General features: G+C 49.0%; 2 protein-coding genes and 1 long non-coding RNA gene across 5 annotated transcripts; 1 reads left to right on the top strand and 2 right to left on the bottom strand.

Annotated features, from left to right (window-relative positions):
• Nucleotides 1–658: 658 nt before the first annotated feature.
• On the bottom strand, nt 659–9,795 carry UBE2A (ubiquitin conjugating enzyme E2 A). 2 transcript variants are annotated; one of them, XM_012573119.5, is made up of 6 exons: nt 9,454–9,795; nt 8,839–8,919; nt 8,707–8,732; nt 3,623–3,712; nt 2,507–2,595; nt 659–2,120 (listed from the first exon to the last, which is right to left on the bottom strand). In XM_012573119.5, exons 1-6 carry the CDS (start codon nt 9,495–9,497, stop codon nt 1,992–1,994), a joined length of 459 nt encoding a protein of 152 aa, XP_012428573.1. In that variant the 5' UTR covers nt 9,498–9,795; the 3' UTR covers nt 659–1,991. The 2 variants fall into 2 exon arrangements, with proteins under 2 accessions (XP_012428573.1, XP_072785215.1); XM_072929114.1 differs by having other exon boundaries at nt 9,432–9,757.
• Nucleotides 9,796–10,110: 315 nt separating this feature from the next.
• Nucleotides 10,111–14,164, top strand: STEEP1 (STING1 ER exit protein 1). Of its 2 annotated transcripts, NM_001245856.1 has the most exon segments (8): nt 10,670–10,827; nt 11,025–11,142; nt 11,283–11,324; nt 11,436–11,574; nt 12,077–12,166; nt 12,279–12,371; nt 13,080–13,336; nt 13,663–13,854. In NM_001245856.1, coding segments are annotated over 7 exon segments (669 nt in total). In that variant the 5' UTR covers nt 10,670–10,703; the 3' UTR covers nt 13,143–13,336; nt 13,663–13,854.
• A 1,110-nt stretch (nt 14,165–15,274) lies between these two features.
• LOC140684167 (uncharacterized) lies at nt 15,275–18,819 on the bottom strand. Its single transcript, XR_012055993.1, has 2 exons — nt 16,673–18,819; nt 15,275–16,640 (listed from the first exon to the last, which is right to left on the bottom strand). It is a non-coding gene; the product is annotated as an uncharacterized lncRNA (long non-coding RNA).
• Between the last annotated feature and the right edge of the window lie 383 nt (nt 18,820–19,202).

Raw genomic sequence — 19,202 nt, 5'->3', positions numbered from 1 at the left:
TGGTGGGCAGAGCAGCATCGCTGTGCCCAGGGCGCTGCGGGGCCTCAGCCTGCAGGAGAGGAGTGGTGGAGTCTGTGGATAAAGGCCCTGCCTGAGCAGGGGGGGATTGATTCTCTTTGGCAGCTCTGTGCTGCTCATTTCTGGCTGCCTAAGAGTCCTTCTGTTGTTTTGGGTTTTTTTAACTAGTGAAACAAACACAAGAATGGTGGGATTGCTGTGAAGGCCTCTGTGGCCTTAGAGGGACTTGGCTCCCTCAGAAAGGGCTGTGGCATCATAGCTGCTCCAAGGCACAAGGCTGTTCCAGGTTACAAGCTCTCACTGCAGGTACAAATCTGCATTAAATTTTTTGAAAGAGCCCAGCTACTTGTAGAGAAAGCAGCTTTTGTTATCCTGCTGAGACAGGAGGAAGCAAATGCAATTCCTGGATCAACTGAGCTCGTGAAGGTGCTGTAGCAAACTCAGGTCAGCTCCTTTCTGTCCACAGCCCAGTCCCTGCTGGCCCTGCAGGTGCAGCCAGCCCTGGCTCTGTCTCTCCCTCGCTGCTCCTCCCCTGCACTACCCCAGGCACATCTCTCCCCACTGATGCCCACAGGATCAAGTGTCACAGTACCCCACACCCAACTGCTGGCAGCCCAGTTAAATAAGCAGAGTTATACACTTCTTGCCTATTTATACAATAAGCACTAAGGTTACACTTTATTTACAACTTTTGAAAAATGTACAGTTTCTTACATGGGTTACTTGTGCAAAGTTATACTTTTCAACTAACAGACCAATGTGCACACAAAAGACACTGGAACAGTGGACAACACAATTGCAGGTTCCATCCCACACTGCTGCTTAAGGTTCTGTATCCAAAGGTACAAACTTGCCTTACAAAAAAAGTGACTGGACTTACAAATGGTTTTTTTTTCAGAATTGAAAAAATACTTCCATAAAACTGAAGGGAACGAACTCAAGCATGCAGCAGTAGCTCACACAAACCACGCTGTCATCTACAAAGAGCAGAAACTGCAGAGACTCGAGTGCCTACCCTGGACTTAATTCAAACTTTCCACAAGACAAAGTTAGATCCCAAACAATTTATCTTTCTCAGCTAAAGATAAGGGGCAGGAAAAAGACACCAAAGGAGAGTAATTCCATCGCTGGAACAGGTCAGGTTTTACCTCTTCCTTAATGTGGAAGGCCTTTTGCTGAGTACCACAGCTCTGCCTGGTTTTGTCCAGTAATGCCTTGGTGACAGGACTATAGAAACCTACTGACAGTTTCTGTAGCCATATCCTTTTAAAACAGTAATAAAAAAAAAAAAAACAAAAAACTAGCTTGTTTCTCACCCTCAGCAAAGATCCAAGTACCACAGCTGTAGTGATTTATGTAGATCTGTACATAAATCTTGCATGTGAAGTGCAGAAATAACAACCATTCCAGGGTCTTATTAAATCTTTGAATTAGACTCAATCAAAGAGTTGATTTTTTTTACATGAGTAAAGGACTGGATAAACCAATACAAAAGGGAAACAAAAGATGATTTCTTCACTCAGTACTTAGAAATGCAGTGGGGTCTAAACCAATAGTAGAGGTAAGTGACCAGCCCGGACACATCAGCACTTTAGTTAATATCAGTTAAAAAATGTGTATGTATATAAACATCCCTTTTATCAAGCTACACATAAGCATCACTGTGTATAACACAATTACAATTAAAAGCTTAGTGTACACTACAGAAATGCACAATACTGCCCTAAGACTGGAGAGGGACCACAGAAAATGAATTCAGCATCAGTAACTCTTTTGCAAGTAACCCAAGTACAGAATGTTTGACTTCAAAGTGAGTGCGTTCTGATGTCCAAGGAGAAGAAGCTTCAGCAAGGGAGGGTGGCAACAGCACAACAGCTATTTTGCTTGCAAAGTAAATGCTAGGAGGAAAAAGATGACTCGGACACTTTGTTTATTTTCCTCATCAACAGAGTGTTCATTTGCATCATCCTGGGTCAACAGTCACGCCAGCTCTGTTCTACTATTGCAGAAACCCGTTTTTCATATTCCCGCTTATTCTCTTGGTATAGCTGAGCTGCCTGGCTGTTTGCTGGACTGTTCGGATTTGGCTCATCCAATAGGGACTGTGCAAAGAGAAAAAGATCCTTAGGCACTGCAAAGTACAGTTTTCCAACACATTGTCTAAGCTACCCACAGTAGTCAGAGCAGGTATGTCAGTCCAGGTGCAGCACACTGCATCCCTGCCGCTGGAAGGCCTGAGAGGCTTTGGCCACCAGCGTCACCCCTGCACAGTGCAGGGGACGTGCTGTGACAGCCAAGCACTGCTGCTGGGCCCCTGCAGTGACCACGTGTGCCACAGCCTGGCCAGTTTACACCTGGGAAGGAGTCACACTTTGCCAGTATCACAGCTGCTATACTGGCTTTTAGGAGAGGGGACAATACGTTTCCTGAGCTGTTTTTGTCAAAGCATCCCAATATAATTCTGTCTCTTCACGCAGAGTTCTTTTACCTGTATGGATGTTAGGATGGAGGAGACATCATAAGTGGGGCTCCAGCGATTCTGAAGGATATCCAGACATATACTACCATCTGCATAGACTGGAAAGGGTCAAAAAAAGCAGCTTAAAACACACCTTGTACAGCTACTGGCTTTTCTGCCTAGTATTGCCCAGTCCTGAAAACCTACATACAGACACACTGCACAGTCCATAGTGCCCGAGAGGCTGAAATCCTGCAAACAGGCCTGTAGGTAGGAAGCAGTGAAGCTCCTCACCAACAGAAGCCTGATTTATTTAAACTCAGCCCCCGGTTATTCTCTCACAAACTTCTCTGTGTCTTTGCAACTACCACTGTGGAAAACCATGAACAGATTTTAAAGCAAAAAAATTTCACCTACCCAGAAGTGAACCAAACAAAGAATGCCCACAAACAGTTGTTCACACTCAAGGTTTCCCCATGAAGTCTCTACAACAGAGTCCAGTCACCTTACTCACAGCAGCTACAGGAGAACCTTCCCTCCCTGCACCGTACCCACACTTGAAGTGTTGGAAGGTTTCTGGTATTTCTGCACAAAGGTAGCATTTGTTTGGAGGCAAGGAATACCTCTCCAGCCCTTAGTTACCAAGGAAGGGGATTAATTAAACAATCTTACTGTCACTGGCTGTAGCTGGACCCTAACACTACATTTCATGGTCTATCATCCTTACAGGCATTTGGGGAAGAAAAGTCATAAAAGAGTGCTGCATTCACCAGTGTCACTATGCTATGTCTACAATACATACAGACAGAAGTCCAAAGCACTGCTATTTAAGTACAAAACATTCTTCTGTAAGGCTTAACAGGCAGTTGAGTGTCTCATCAGTACTGTGCTGTAACACCTGAAAGGTAAGAGGCTCCTTTTATTGCCCCTTTCTTTTCAAGCCTGAGCACTGCTCACATATCCATCCTCACCAAAACTACACAGCCACACTGGAATTTTGCTGCCTTATTAGATAGTAGAAACTTTTATAATAAATTAACCTTTTCTACAGAAAGCTATAATGAAAAAAAACTCAGCCCTCTCTTCTACCCCACCACACCTCCAACAAACAGCAAAAGTAAACCCAAGCATTGTGTAAGTACTTACCATTTGGATGAAACATTTTAGAGACAAATCTGACAGTTGGTGGCTTATTTGGGTATTCTTCTGTGAATTCTATTGTAAGTTTGAAAGTTCCTGGAGTTGAAAGAGAGATAAGCAACCTTTATTCAGCATGAATTTACACAAGGGAGGAGTAAGTAGCATTCCCCTACAATACACACTGACACTGCTATGCTCACACAGGCATGATGGATATGGAACACACATTGTGCAATCCCACAGCAATTCCTTTACTCTCACGGAGTTAATCATTAACGCTGAAATCCCGGACAGTACTGGTACAAGAGTATTTCCTGTGACTGACTTTTATTAAACCAGTGAAAAGGTTTATGTAGGGAAATAAACCTGCCCTTGGGGTTTTCTTCCAGAGAGCCTAATCCCAGTACACCGTACAAATAACAGCAGTGGGTGTAGAACCATCTGTGTAACATAACGTCATTCGGCGAGTCCTATCTATGGAATATGCTGTCATAGCAAGGACCTTGTCATTTATTTCCTCTAAATTAATTTAAAAAGCGTATTTCTCAACAACTGTAATGGAATCAACTCTTACAGAAAAGTAGTATTGAATGCAGCATCCAAATCTGACACTTCAAAATATAAACCTGACCATTTACTTCACACCAACTGGTCATCCTCAGAGAAAGACTGAGCAGAAACAGAAAACTGTAGGTGAGGGTGAGTCTCAATCCAACCATTTTAACAGCCTGCACCAACATAAGTTATTTTAGCCCTTCTCCTCAGGCTATGATAATTTGAGAATAAGAAGTCTGTCAACTAAGCTGCACATATGGGTTCAGGGGATTAAGAACTACTCCTGATTCAGCTTGGTCACTAAGGAACTCTACCTACTCCACTGCAGACCACACGAGCTCCTCCCAGCCAGAGCAGCCTGGCATGTTCCTGCTGTGCCCAGAGAGAACCTCTGAAGCACCTGCACATAAATATACAGCTCACCTGTGCAAGGACTGCACCTGACACTAACAGCTGGGGCAAGCTGCTGGTGGGGCATATTGCCTTCTTTGAAAGGGCATCCTTATGTATCAGAGATGGACGAGTCAGGTTCCCTCTGTCCCCCCCATGCTCAGTGTCCTTGCTTCCTATTGTGAGGGAGTTTTGCAGCCCTAATAGAATTAAGTTATTCCTTTGTTTGGCTAGCAAACATGTGCCAATAACCAGTAAGCCAGAGAACAGATTTTTGGTTTTCCTTTTTTTTTTTTCCAGATCATCAAGGACCTACAAGATTTCCCAGGGACTCCTTTCTTTATAAGGAGATAAACTGTAACACTGAGTTGCAAGAAATGAAGGTCATTGCTTTGACGTTCCAGTTAGCATATGAAGACACAGCACAGATGCTTTAGCACTTTCTCTACAGCAGTGGGAAGTCTCAACACCCTAAAAATAAGTTTATGCATGTTTGTTTTTTTTTTTTATTAGCAGCCTAACAATGTAACAGCAGAGAGCCAACACTATGCTATCTCACTGTGAAACAAACGAGCCATAACAGTAGAGCTAGGATTGTTCAAATTAGTGGAAGTCTGTAGTGGGGTTTTCAAGTTTACTCCAGCTTAGCCCAGAGGCACAGAGCCAGGTCTGAGATCAGCTTGAAACCCAGGACTGGGAAGTTATGAATAAATTCTATCAGCTGCAAACATCAGCCCCTTAGAACCAAATGCTTAGAGATTCGATTCCAGATATTCTCAGCTCTCCCTGCCCCAGTTCTGGCTCTCAGTAGGTTCCTCTTGAGGAAGGAATGACTAAGCAAGCAGTAGGCTGAAAACCAAGCACAACCATCACACAGGTTTGACAGTAACAGCAGCAGTTTGGTCTTAGAATTTTTTTAAAACTATTGAAAGAAAGGGAAGCTATTGTCCCACCAGAGACAGAACAGCGCTACTTGAACACAAATCTGAGCACGGGGCTCATGTGGAGCAATATCCAGCTGGAGTGTCTACTCAGATTTCCAAGTCAGGGCCCAGAGTGGCAATGGCTCTTTGGAAATGCTCCACAGTATGCAAACCCTCACTATTGAGCTTTATTAAAGGGCAAATCCAGACATTTGACGCACCAAAGTCCAAGGGTCACTCACACTGAAAGCCCACAACAGGTATCACAGCACCCTGCTGGGGATGAGGTCTTCAGGGTCCAGCCCCTTCTGTCACTAATTTTAATGCTTTCAACTGGTATTTCTCACAACTACCTTAGACAGACATTTTAAAACCACAAATTATCATATTTACTGTCATTATTGATATTGGGATCACCACTAATCTGAGGCAAACATTCTCTTTTCTGCCCTGTACTTACCTTGTTGATCACTTCTACCTCAGGATTTGAGACCCTGACACAGCCAAGAGAGGCTTCTGCACAGCCCGTGCACCAGCCCCAGCTACTCCAGAGCAGAGCCTGCAGGGCCCCCTCACTGCAGCCCCCAAGAGCAACCCCTCCATTCCACTGCCCAAAAAGCAGGGATGAGCTCTTTCACTCCTCCTCGAGGATACAGGATCCATATTCCATGAGCAAGGCATAAACCACACAGAAGACAAATGCCTTGTGTTCTCTGCTCAAGCCTCCTGCACAACCACAGCGAGGCAGGATACAATACCTGAACTACTTAAATCTCTCTGAGCCAGGAATCCTACACTAACCACACCATCATCATCCAGCTTCAGAGACACGGGTCTACAGCACTGGGACAGCCTGGAGTTCCGTGGCTGTGCCAGCATCACCACTTTAGATGCCACACACATAAAGATTCTTCAAAATATGGTGAAGGGCAGGATAAGTATCCCCAAGGTCCCACTGCAGACACCTGCAATTGAATCCTCTTAAACCAGAAGATGCAAGTTATGCTGCTGATCTAAATTAGTGGTTGCTCCTAAGCTGAGCCAGCCTGCACACTGAATTGTGAAAACACCCTCCAAAGTCTGGGGGAGGAGGAGGAGGGATATCAGCTGCAGAATGCTGCACAGCAGGTAAACAAATGTGTTTCAACTTCAGGTTTGCTGCCCAGACAAACCACAACACTTCAGAAGCTGCAAGCAGAGAAGGGCCTCACCAGAAGGAGGATAAAGAACAGTCACTCTCATGATGTTGGCACTATTATACCTCTAGAATAAAAAGAACCCCAAATTTCACAGGCTACTTTTACAAGAACTAAGCTATCCGAAATTTTACAGTATCACCACAGAGTGAAAAAGCTAAAAATGAAAAACACTTATCTGCAAAGGCTTCCTAAGAAAGATTATAGAGTTTCAGTGTCTTTGAGTTAAGGACCTGTGCAATTGCAAAGCAAGTCCAAACTAACATGCTGTTACATTAAAATTTCCTTACTCTTACCTACACAAAGCTGAACTGCATTAGCATTATCTGAACTATGCTGCTCCACTCACTGAACAGGAAAGCACAGCTGAGGCACCAACAAGCCCTATCTCCAGGCTCCACTTAGTGCTTTGCTATCTAGGAAAGTAAGATGCATCCAGAGGGGAGGAGATAAGCAGATATCCTGCAACACAAGACACATCTGTTTTCCTGAGCAGGCAGTGTGAAAACACAGACTTTGCTAAGAAAAGAGCAATCCATCACACCTTGAGATTACATTATGACATCAACCAAAGCAGCCTCAGCATCTGTCTGAACCTCAAACTGCTGCGAGTGCAACACTCAGTCCTCAGTAGCCAAGATAAAGACACAATGCTGCCTCAGAAAGCACAGAGGAAATCAATATGTCAGGGCTCTCAAAAGCAATCCTCAATCTTCTGCAACTAAATGGAAATATATGGAAAAAAAAAACCCTTACAGCATCTGTTAACCACATGCTGAGCTGGAAGAGCCTGAGCATGGTAAAAACCTGCATTTTAGCACACTGCAAGGAGACAGCTTTCTGCTCCAAACAGTGAATCACTCTATTAGCAGCAGTGCTCCAAGAGCCTAAAGCAGCTCTAGAAACCCCCACAGAAGTTTAAGTGAGCCTTTCTTTAAGGGTTACCAGATGAGACAGCAAAATACATTTAGTCTAGTTGTTCTATTATGCAATGTTTTAAGTCCAAGTTCTAAACATCAGACCGCTGAAGCAGCTACTCCAGCAAATTTCTTAACTAATGAAATACATTAAAAAGAAGTGAGTCTTCAGAGTTTTCTTAGGCCTGAAATATTTAAAGTCTTCAAAATCTTCACAGAGAAATACAGTCTGCAATTTAGAGGCACATTCACAGGTGCTACCTCCACGGATAAACAAAGTCAAGCGAGTTAGCCAAGAACAACATGAGAGTTAAGGAATTTTTCCTATGCTTTTGTCATGAGTCATGGAGCTCCAAGATTAATTATAGCCTACACTGAAAGTACCTTAAAAAATGCATCACTGATTTCAGTTAGACAGTATTTCATGTCTAACAGGTTTTCACAAGATGCTTAAGTACTCATACAGCATCAGTAACCTATCACAGTCAGGAAGACCAGATGGAAACTATAGGTATGCCACCAGGAACCTATTTAATCAGGTTTTAAATTTAAAAAGTCTTTTCAATCTTAAGCCCTGAATGCTACCAATTGGAGCAGAGCAAAATTAATGACAAGAAAAAGCCACTCTTCCAAACTTCCTCAAACATTCAGCCCATTTCCTACTTCAGCTGACTCGCATTGGAACTTGCTCACAAAACACTTCCAGCATCAGAAAAAACAGAACTCAAAGAAAAGACAACAGTTCTATACCAAGTTATTGATGGTTACCCAAACACGAATGTCCCTAAAAACATGATCCAGAGCTCAACAGGAAAGTTTGTAGAGACGCTTAAAATTATTTATAATAGATGTAGTGACTACATACAAGACTGTACAAGCTAATTTGTATGCTTTTCTAAGTCAACACAGCAATCTAAATCTACAACACTCTCTGAGAATAGGATTGGAAAAATAATATTTACATAAAACAGGCACACATGTGTGTGGTCAGGTGAACATGCACCCACGTCCCCCTGCCACAGAGTCTACGGTAATGACACCGAGGCCGCGTCAAACCGCAGCAGTTTACCCCGAGAAGGCCAAATACCAGCCCCGCACGCCGCACTTACCGTCCTCGAAAGGCGTCCCCTCGGGCCTGGAGAGGGAAAGCAAAGCACAGCGTTACCCACTGGCAGCCCGGCCCCGGCCCCGCGGCGACTGCGCGGCCCCGCGGCCCGCCGCCCCCTTCCCTGCCGACTCACCCGAAGATGACGGCGTTCCACACCATGATGTTGTTCTCAGAGGGGGCCCCGCTCACCCCGGCCGGGGGATCCTCCTGCAGCCTGCGGGGCACAGCGGCGCTGAGCGCGGCCTGCGCCACCGGCGTAACCCGGCCCGGGAGCCGCCGCCTGCGCCACCGGCGTAACCCGGCCCGGGAGCCGCCGCCTGCGCCACCGGCGTAACCCGGCCCGGGAGCCGCCGCCTGCGCAAAAGGCGCAACCCGGCCCGGGAGCCGCCGCCTGCGCAAAAGGCGCAACCCGGCCCGGCGGCCACCGCCTACGCCACCGGCGTAACCCGGCCCGGGAGCCGCCGCCTGCGCAAACGGCGTAACCCGGCCCGGCAGCCACCGCCTGCGCAAAAGGCGCAACCCGGCCCGGCGGCCACCGCCTACGCCACCGGCGTAACCCGGCCCGGGAGCCGCCGCCTGCGCAAACGGCGTAACCCGCGGCAGACAGCGCCGCCCGCGCTACGCTATCAGCGGAGCGCGCCTTGCCCCGCCGCCATGTTGTGCTGCCCCCTCCTCCCCCGGTAGCGCTCGGCCCTTCGTCCTCCTCCCCCCTGCCTGCCCCTGTACCCTCGGCCCGCGGCCTCGGTACCTCTTGAAGTCCCGCATGAGGCGCCTACGGGCCGGAGTGGACATGACGGGCTGAGGGTTATAGCTCAGGCATACACTGCCGGAGGGAGCGCCGGGCGCGGCTGAGGTTCGAGCTCCGACTGAGGCGGCGGCGGCGGCGCTGACGGACAGGAGCGATCGCGGCCTCTACCACTACGGCGGGCGCGGGGGGGGGAGCCTGGGCTGCACCGACTCCTGCGCCGGCAGCCGGACGGTGCCGGGATGTACCAACGGCGCAGGGAGAGGGGGGCGGAGCCGGATGTGGCTGAGCCCCCGGCCCAGCCTGTACCACCGCGGCGGGGGCGGTGCCGGGGGCGGCACCAACGGCGGCGGAGGGCGGGGGGTGACGGAGCGGTGACGTCACGGCGGGGGCGGTGCGGGCGGGACCGGAACAGTTGGATGGGGAAAGCCAAGGGCGAGAGCCGAACAGGGCTCCGCACAGTTCCGCACTTCCCCGGGGCAGGCAGGGCTCCGCCACCGTAACGGTGTCTAGGGAAGACAAGCACCATCACTTCCTCCTTCTCCCCAGGTTTCTGCGCTGAGCATGAGGCGCTGTGGTCTGGGATGTCCCTGGGCTCAGCTGGGCTCAGCTGTCCTGGCTGGGTCCCCTGCCAGCTCCTTGTGCACCCCCAGCCTCTCGCTGCTGGGCTGGGCTCAGGAGCAGAGAAGGCCTCGGCTCAGGGTAAACCCTGCTCAGCAGTAACAAAAACATCTCTGAGTTATCAGCACTGCAGCCAGCACAAATCCAAACCTCAGCCCCACACCAGCTACTGTGAAGAAAACTAACTGCATCGCTGTCAAAACCAGCACAACCGGCTACACTGCATTTTCTGTTTTCTCAGAGAGTGTTTTCATGGGAAAAATAAGCTATTTCTACGATTCTTTAACAGCTTTTGGAAATAAAGAATCTCTCAGCTGTCGTGTAAAGCAGGCTGGCTGGGCTCTGTTTCTCGAGTGAGTTTATCCTCACTTGTAATTTCATATACTCCAGCTGTGTGGGGAGGCGGCTGAAGAAAGAGACACGGGAGAAAACCCAGAAAAAAAGAAAGCTAACATTGCAGTCACGCTGTACCGGCCCGTGCGGTGAGAACCGTGTGAGCTCTGGGCGCTTGTCAAGAGGAGCCGTGTGCCTTTAGGGGCAGAGGAGCCGCGGAGCCGCCCCGGCGGGCGGGGCCGGGCCAGGCGGGGCCGGGCCAGGCGGGGCCGCGCCCGCCGGTCCGAGCGGCCGCCGCCATGCCCAAGGTGGTGTCGCGGTCCGTGGTGTGCTCCGACACCCGCGACCGCGAGGAGTACGACGATGGGGAGAAGCCGCTGCACGTCTACTACTGCCTGTGCGGGCAGATGGTGCTGGTGCTCGGTGAGCCGGGGCAGGCCGGGACGGGCAGGCCGCGGCCCGGCGGCGCTGAGGGCCCGGGAAGGCGGCGGCGGGGTGCGGGTCCGGGATGCGGGTGTGGGTCTGAGATAGGGGTGCGGGTCCGGGATGCGGGATGCGGGTGCGGGTCCGGGGTGCGGGTTCCGGGTTCCCGCCGCCAGCCCGGCCCTCGCTGCCCGCAGATTGCCAGCTGGAGAAGCTGCCGATGCGGCCGCGGGACCGCGCCCGCGTGATGGACGCGGCCAAGCACGCCCACAAGTTCTGCAACGCCGAGGAGGAGGAGAGCGTCTTCCTGCGCAGGTGGGCCCGGCTCTGCATCCCCCGTCCCTCTGAGCCCGGGCCGCGGAGGGGGATCCCTCCCCGCCCAGCTGGGAGCCGCCAGCCAGGCACGGAGACCCTGTGTCCCTGTGCTCTGCTCAAGCGCTGCCTCTCTCCCCCAGACCCGAAGGCATAGAGCGGCAGTTCAGGAAGAAGTGTGGCAAGTGAGTGACCTTTTTTAGTCTTTTGAGTGGCTTTTAGAATCTTTTTTATGAGGAAACCATCAGAACCCAGAATCTGGGTTTCCTCTCAGCTATGAATATTTCTGTTTCCAGGTGTGGACTGCTGCTCTTTTATCAACACCAACAGAAAAATGCTCCTGTGACATTCATTGTTGATGGTGCTGTGGTCAAATTTGGCCAAGGTTTTGGGAAAACAAACATATATACTCAGAAACAAGAACCTCCTAAAAAGGTGACTGGCTTTAGAGAACAAGGATACCTTTGCTTTTCTAAAGGTGTTGTGTATAAATAACAGTGAGTAGAGAGGGGAGAGAAAAGAAAAAGGACCTCAATTTTTTGTCTTGTCCATGTCTCCCTGAAGTTTTGCTTTATAGTAGTCAATGCAGCTTGAAATCCTAGCACTAAAGGAGAGCAGAATCAACTCTAAAATCTAGACTGTGCCTGATGTTTAGGCTCAGTTAGCAGAAAGTTTCGAATTGTAAGTAGGTCAGGTTGGTAGTCTGCACAGTGATTGTCAAAGTCTGGCTCATCTACTGTATATCAGTGAGCTTGCTTCTGGTAATGACACCTCTAAGCTCCGAAATCCCTGAGTATAATTCCCCTTTGCCACCCACAGAGTTCAGGTAATCTTGATGGCTTGCATAAGAATCCTTGAAACCTTTGGAAGGAGGAAGCAATCCCTACTGGCACAACTGTTGCCAAGGTTTAACAAAATATTCTTGTTTTTCACCCAGGTGATGATGACCAAACGGACCAAAGACATGGGCAAGTTCAGTTCTGTCACAGTCTCCACAATTGATGAAGAGGAGGAGGAGATTGAAGCAGTGAGTTTTGGATGCCCTTAGTGGCAGCCACATCTGACAGAGCCAGCTCTGTTTGGATGAGATGTTGTTACTATGGGGTTTGCTGTTGCAAAGTGATGTGTGTGTATTTCAGAGGGAGATCGCAGACTCATATGCACAGAATGCAAAAGTGATTGAGAAGCAGCTGGAACGCAAAGGCATGAGCAAGAAAAGGCTGCAAGAGTTGGTGAGTTTTTCTTCGGTGCTGAACACAAAGCTCTGAGTTGTGTTGGCTTTGTACACAGAAGCTATCTTGCAGATCAGACTGTAAGTATAGAGAGGTCCTGCTATAGTTACAGGCAGCTTGCAGCTTTGTGAGGATGAGATTTCCTTTACAAGTTTTATAAAGGTGTTCTAGTCCCCCTGAACTGCATGCCATTGCCTGGAGAGCTAACTGAAGAGCAGCCAGCAGAGTGCTTGCAGGGAGGCTTTCTGTGACCTGTTGGACAAGGAACAAGGGAAGGAGAAATCAGGCCATGGCTTTGCCAGCCTGCTTGGCAGAGCAGGTCATGGCCATGAGGGCACAGCAAGGTTCTTGTGGAGGCTTTGCAGCTCAGCTGCTACTGCAAGGGGCATTTGAAGAATAAATGGCAAGATCACAACTGATCTTACCTCCTGTGACAGGAGGGTAGTAGATGGAAAGGGGAAGGAAATGTACAGCTTCCACCTGAGGATTGAAAGCATGAAATTGCCTCTTGGGCAGTTGGTCTTGGGCTTTTTACGATTTTAAAGATGGTCCTTGTTTTGTACATCAGCAAAGCACTTGAGCTACTCTTGCTCCTAGTTTTGGAACTGAAAAGTTTGTTTGGTCAGACAAGAAGAGCAAACTTAGTCGGAGCACTGAAGAGAAAATTATCCAGACATTATTTAATTCTACTTTAATTTTCCTATTCAGGCTGAGTTGGAAGCCAAGAAAGCCAAGATGAAGGGAACCCTGATTGATAACCAGTTCAAATGAAATGCTATTTATCTGCTGGGGTTTCGGAGACAGGAGAAAACTACCAAGAGCTATCACAGTTCTGTCTGCGAAGCAGAAGTAACAGACAACATTCAAGAGTTGCACTGTGCTGCAGCCACCTTGGAGGATGAGAACCTCTCTGGATCCCTCTGTATAAGTGATACTCTGGGTACCAGTCCTAACTCCAATGGCACTGGAGACTTTGTTCAAGCTGCAGTTCTCTACAGACCCAGTGTTATGAGCAGCCTGTTCCAGTCAGAATATTTACTTTCAAGAAAATCTTTGCTGGGTGCCTTCCCCAGTTCATCTTTAGATACCTGCCTTTTTTTTGTAGTTTTCAAACATGTTTCCTTCAAATACATTAGGACAACTGGTAACTGTACAACAAAGAAATCCTTACAAAAGTAAGCTATGTCTATTGTTCAATTTTTTTAAATTTTAAACATGTCCAAAATGTGCAGCAGCCTCAGCCATACTATTCCAACACGATCTGGAACGACTGGCATGAAAGGCTCGGGCATGGTGCTGCTGCCCACCCTGACCTGCCAGAGGCAGCCAGCACAGACTGGGCTGCTGCACCGCAGTCTCAGCTCCTGCTGAACATCACAAGGCTGCAGTTGTACAGAATTACACTGTCACAACAGACACATACCAGAGTGTAAAATCCAAGCCTGTTTTAAACTACTGTAAATAAAAACTGCTACTAATGAGTTCAAATACATGTTTGGAAGTTACTGATACAGCCAGTGATCATTAAAGAATACAACTGCACATCTGAACTAGCCCATTGGTCAAAACAGTATCAGGATTTGGAGTTGTGAAATGTAAAGGAAAAATTGTTTTGAATGTACTGACCACTAAGGCCTTGGATAGACAACATTACACACCAGTTTTTTTTTAAAGTACCTTGTTTGGGTAACAGTACTTTGTGCCTCTTGCATGATGTAATAACAGGGCTCTCTAGCCCATGTCTTCATTGCTTTACATTGGATTAAATATCATATTACAGATTTGAACTAAAATACCTCTCCTGAGATGTTCTTGCTCTACCAAGTACATGCATCATAAAATGCAAGCAATGAATAAGATGCTTCCATCTCCCACAATTATTATGGAAAACTTCCTGTAATTGATAAAGATTTTCCGTCTGGCTTTATAGCCCTGACTGGGAAAACTCAGATCTGTGTACCTAAGGATCTATCCTCTCTTTCTCGGGAAAACAAGGAGTAAAAGAGGGAGTGAACTCTAACCAGAGCTAGCAGAGATGGGTTGGTAGATCCTGTGGCAGTTTGATGCTGGGCTGGTAAGCAGGTGTTGACATTAACTCACGCAGTGCTGATCCTGTTCCCTGCTCATCACCTGCTAATCTGAAGCCTGTTTCCAGAAGCCTGTGGCCAGAGGCCCGTGGTGGTGTGCAGTACTTGGGAAGGGCAGGAGACGTGTGGGGACACAAAGCCCTTTCCTGGTGTGGTAGCACAGTCCAGCCAGGCGAGGGCCTCAGGCTTCCTCTGGGAGTGATCCAAGCCTGGGGTAACTGCCGGTCACCCTGTCGAAATTCAGACTTCTTTTCCCCAAGGAAGAGTAAAAGATTCTGACATCTGAAAATAGGTTTTGAACCATGTGAGAGGTGCTGGGATGCAGATGCTGAGTCTCCAGTTGTCCAAAGATGAAGTGTGGTCTTGCTTCAGGTGACATCAGAACAACAAGCTGACTTGGGGATGGTGGAATTTATTGTCAGGGTTAAGGCTGGGAGTGACAAAAGGCTTCAGCTGAGGACAGACTGTGAAGGGGCTGCCAGGGGGGATAGGACCATCTTTGCAGTTTGGTGAGGCACAAAGAAACTCTGCCAAGTGTCCCAGCTCAGCACAAGTTGTCCAAAGTAGCTGTTACCAACTGCCATCAACTTCCTCAGCTGCCACCTGGAGCCTTGAGACAGCACAGCACAGGCTTCTGGAAGGCCAGTCCATGTTCAATCAGTGTTTGTCGTTCTTGTCACTGGAAGTCTGCCTGGTTTGGCTCAGGACTTGTCTGTGTACCCAGTCAGAAAGGGGAATGCCTTGTATCTTCTGAGGTACTTTTGATAGACTCTAGTTATGCAGGCCATGGCTGAAACAACTCCAACACAGAGAATCTGATCCAATACATTATGTATTTCTTACTTCAACTGGAGCTAGTTCACAACAGTATAAATCAAGTTGGGTTTTTCATTTCTAGATCTAAATTAACTAAAATACATTAGCTGATTGTAGCAACAGGAAGCAGGGTCACAAAGTTCAAACAATTGATGAAATGTCCTGTTAGAATAGATAAAACCAGCTGTTCTGCAGGGTTTCCCATACCCTGGTAGCAAATGTAGCAGAGCTCAGACCAAAGAAAAGTCAGATTTCATGTTACAGTCAGACATGTAAAAGTCAACATTTGTTTTTAGAAATGTGTAGATACAGATAAGTGATAAATTTGTTTGTTTAACTGAGCACCACATTGTATGTAAGAACTTGTCTAGATGCAGAGGTATCACAAAATGTGAAATAAAAGCGAAGGAGCAAATCTGTTCCAAAAGTAATGGCACACATGGACAGACAGACTTACCTTACTGTATTTCATTACTTAGTTCAGACCAGTTTCCAAGCAAATTCACAAAACTCTAGTGGATTTACCATGTCAGAACAGCTCTGCATGTAACAATGCTGCCTGGCTCCCCAGAACCTGTACAAAATCTCCCCACAATTTGTGGACACTCAAGAGAAGTAACAGCGAATCCAACCTCCTCAGTGTTAATCACAGCTGTGCAGCATGGGAGCAGCGTGGAGTCCTCCTTGCCTGCCCCCTGAGGGGAAGTTTCAGGCCAACCCTTACAGCTCTTCTTGTGCTCCATGCCTGTGCTATTTTACTCGGTGCAGATGGATTGCTCTGACTCCCTAGACTGTTGCATTGATAAATGCACATAATGTATCTGACAAAGTGATCAGCTTGGGAGCAGCACTAACTGATCAGCCTGAATCAAAGTAGGCTCAGCTTTTGCTGGTGCTATCCTGAAGAGGCCATGGGGCTTTGCCACATCCAGACATTTTAAAAGTATAAAATTATGGGCTTGTTTAAAAGGCTCCAGGGCTGGGCTCCAAGGATGGAATGGAAGCCTTGTAACTCCCTGCTGAGGAATCCTTATGACCCTGGCTGGCCACAGCATACTGGGGTTTGGGTAGATTTCAAGGCACAAGTGGTCAATCTCTCTTTTGCTGTCAGCCAGAAAAACTCCATCCCCATGCCAGCAGCCAGGGCTGTAACTCCTGGAAATCCCAGCAAACCACTGGTGGGACAACACCTCCCAAAACCTCCCTGATGCTGCCAGCCTTGGTGTGGGGTCTTGGCAGGTCCCGAGGTCTCATTGTTCCCAAAACCACCACCCCCAGCAGCTCAGTGTGGCTCCAGGGTGTGCAGAGCTGGGCCTGTGTCCTTGCAGGCACGCGAGCTTAGCTCTGTCCCCACAGCCCAGCCCACCTTGCACATGCTTCGGGCAGCTGAGGGGCCACCTTGCAGGGCTGGGCAGTGGCAGGAACAATCCCCACTGGAACAACTGATTTTACCCTGCATGACAAAGCATTGCCTCTTCCCTGCCCTCTGCACCAGACACTGCCAGTCATGCAGGCAGCACGTGAAAGGTGCTGGGGCAATGCCTGCTAAGGGTGACAAGGACATAAAGGCAGGGGCACTCCTGGCTCCTTCCAAAGCACAGAGACACAGCCTGGAGTGACCCAACAATTGCTGAAGGGGACAGTGGAGTGGATGAGGTGGCACTCTGCTGGTCTTCTACAAGTCAAGTCCATGGGGTGGGATGTTCTCCACAGCAAGACTCAGCACACAGGCAGGCACAGCCCAGCTGGGGCAGGCTGGTGCAGGAGCCATTCCAACCATCCCACACCAATCACCACCTGGCCCAGCCACTGACAAGCTGTCACACGATCCCCTGCGCAGCTGTGCTGTGTCAACACCTCCTAAGCCTGGGATTTATGGCTGCTGGGCCAGGGGCTGGGACAAAGGCAGCATTTCAGGCATTCACCCATCCCTTCCCACCAGCAAAGGAGCTGATGCACCAGGCTGGACACAACTCCTGTGGAGGAAAACACGATGTGTGTGACGTTCAGCCCTTCCCACAGGAGAATCACACTTAAAAGGAAAATCCACCCCCATCCATGCCATTCTTGGGGCAGCACAGCCCAGTGGACAAAATGCTGTGTTGGAGGGACTGCACTCAGCTTGCTGGCAGGCCCCAGTCCTTTTCTCACGCCTCAGTTTCCCCACAAGAACAAAGCCCTTAATCCCTGCACAGTGTGCTCCTGTGGCAGGGAACAGCAGCAGCTCAACCCCCCAGCCTGGTCCCCAGAAAAAGCTGCTCCCAGGAAGCTGCCAGGAGAGGGGCAGTTGAAACCCCAGAAGGCCTCCAGCATGTAGTACCCAACAGGAACACAGGAAAAACCCCTTGTGGGCTCTGCCCTGCATCTCCCACCTGCCAGAGCTAAAAAGAGCTGTGAAACACATTCTCATTTCCTGACTCCCCAAAGCAGTCAATAGGGCAGGTAGCTAAACCCATTTCACTCAGTGCCAGCCCTGCACCCCAAGTCCAGTGCACAATCTGTAGGTCTTAACTTAGGGATGCCCCAGCTCAGCTCCTTTGCAGCCTGGCACAACAGCCCAGCTCAGTGCCTCACCCACCACTGTGTGCAGGAAGAAATGATGCACTTACCTTAATATGCCAATGGCTTGGCCATGCAACCCCTGTGCAGGAAAGGACAGGAAGGGATAACCCATGCTAAGCAACCAGCAGCATTTCAGAACAGCCCTTGAAATCCAGGAGAGCTCAGCAGCAGCAGGCTGAGAGCCCTTACTTAATAAGCTGGCACTTGTACAACAGGAGAGGGCTCTCTGGTAAAGCTGCCCCATGGCACAGAGACCTGCCAAGCTGCTGCTTGTGCCCCCAGCACTGCCCACGGCTTGTGGCACTGCTTCATATCTCACCTGTACAGCCCATTTCATTTCCACAGCAGGCAGTGGGGGATCTCACACTGCAGCAGCCCAGGGGCAGTTGAAAATCATCAGCCTGGACAGTTGGCTCAGCTGTGAGGCACAAGAGTGTCTCCCATCAGGAAGGGCCGTGCCCACTCACAGGAACCCTGGCAAGCCAACACCACCTGCAGCAGGAAGGTGCTGCACTCTCATGCCTGGCTGCCCTGCTTAAGATTCCAGCAATAAAAACAATTCTCGCCCTTTGCAACACAAGGTCTTGTTTAGCTGCCTCAGGCAGTGGTTGAGATTGGTTTCAGTGATTGAAATTAACTGCTTTGAGCAGGCCTGGGCAGCCAGAACAGACCAAAGGCATGGGGAAAGTGAGGAGACTTGCTGATCTGAAAGGCAGAAGACCAGGAGAGCATTCCCTCACCACTCCATATCTCCAGGCAGAAACCAGGCAGCTTCACTGGGATGACTCACAGACCTACAGAGGTATCTGGGTAAAGGCCACACCACACGCCTTGCTCCATCTTGCAGTTTTCCCCAAATTGTTCCAGCAGCATGAAGAAATTTTCCCCTTCCCCTGGAATTTTGAAGCTTAAGTTCTAGGTGTAAGGAATGAGCCTGGAAATGCATCTCCCTGCCTAGCAAGCACAGATGGTACAGAAGCTGTCTCTGCATCCCCACAGCACAGCACCCTCTGTGAGAGCAAGGCAAGCCAGGGAAGCTACAGAACAGCAGCAATTCACTGCACTTCTGTCCTCTGGCTACCTACATGCCCAATTAGGTAGCTCACTTTCTAAGGGAGAGAACATGACTCCAAGCTCTGCCCCTCCCTTACACATTCTTGCAGCCTCCCAGACATTCAGTGCCATAGGGAGTGCTGTGCTTTACAGACAGTTAAGGCACTTGGCACCATCAAAATCAGGTTTCATGAGCTCCAAGGAGCAGACAGGCCAGAGGCAGGACTATGGCACCCACTCAGTCCATCATCTCCGGAGAGTTGAGTCTCAGGGAGGTCAGCTGGGTGAGCCCCTCAGAGCTGCCAGTCCCCAT

The sequence above is a fragment of the Taeniopygia guttata genome, chromosome 4A (assembly GCF_048771995.1).
Source record: "Taeniopygia guttata chromosome 4A, bTaeGut7.mat, whole genome shotgun sequence".
NCBI classification, from domain to species: Eukaryota; Metazoa; Chordata; class Aves; order Passeriformes; family Estrildidae; genus Taeniopygia; species Taeniopygia guttata.
Note: the sequence above shows the minus strand (reverse complement) of the source record. Positions and strands in the feature narration are given on the sequence as shown.

Excerpts from the sequence above, each read along its gene's own strand:
- UBE2A (XM_012573119.5), bottom strand. The coding sequence starts at position 9,497 with ATGTCCACTCCGGCCCGTAGGCGCCTCATGCGGGACTTCAAGAG. Across the intron at positions 3,713-8,706 it reads GGGGACGCCTTTCGAGGACG|GAACTTTCAAACTTACAATA; the intron begins GTAAGTGCGGCG and ends TTTCAACTCCAG. Across the intron at positions 2,121-2,506 it reads CCATCCTAACATCCATACAG|TCCCTATTGGATGAGCCAAA; the intron begins GTAAAAGAACTC and ends CTCTTTGCACAG.
- STEEP1 (XM_072928987.1), top strand. The coding sequence starts at position 10,704 with ATGCCCAAGGTGGTGTCGCGGTCCGTGGTGTGCTCCGACACCCGCGAC. Across the intron at positions 11,143-11,282 it reads GAGAGCGTCTTCCTGCGCAG|ACCCGAAGGCATAGAGCGGC; the intron begins GTGGGCCCGGCT and ends TCTCTCCCCCAG. Across the intron at positions 12,167-12,278 it reads AGGAGGAGGAGATTGAAGCA|AGGGAGATCGCAGACTCATA; the intron begins GTGAGTTTTGGA and ends TGTGTATTTCAG.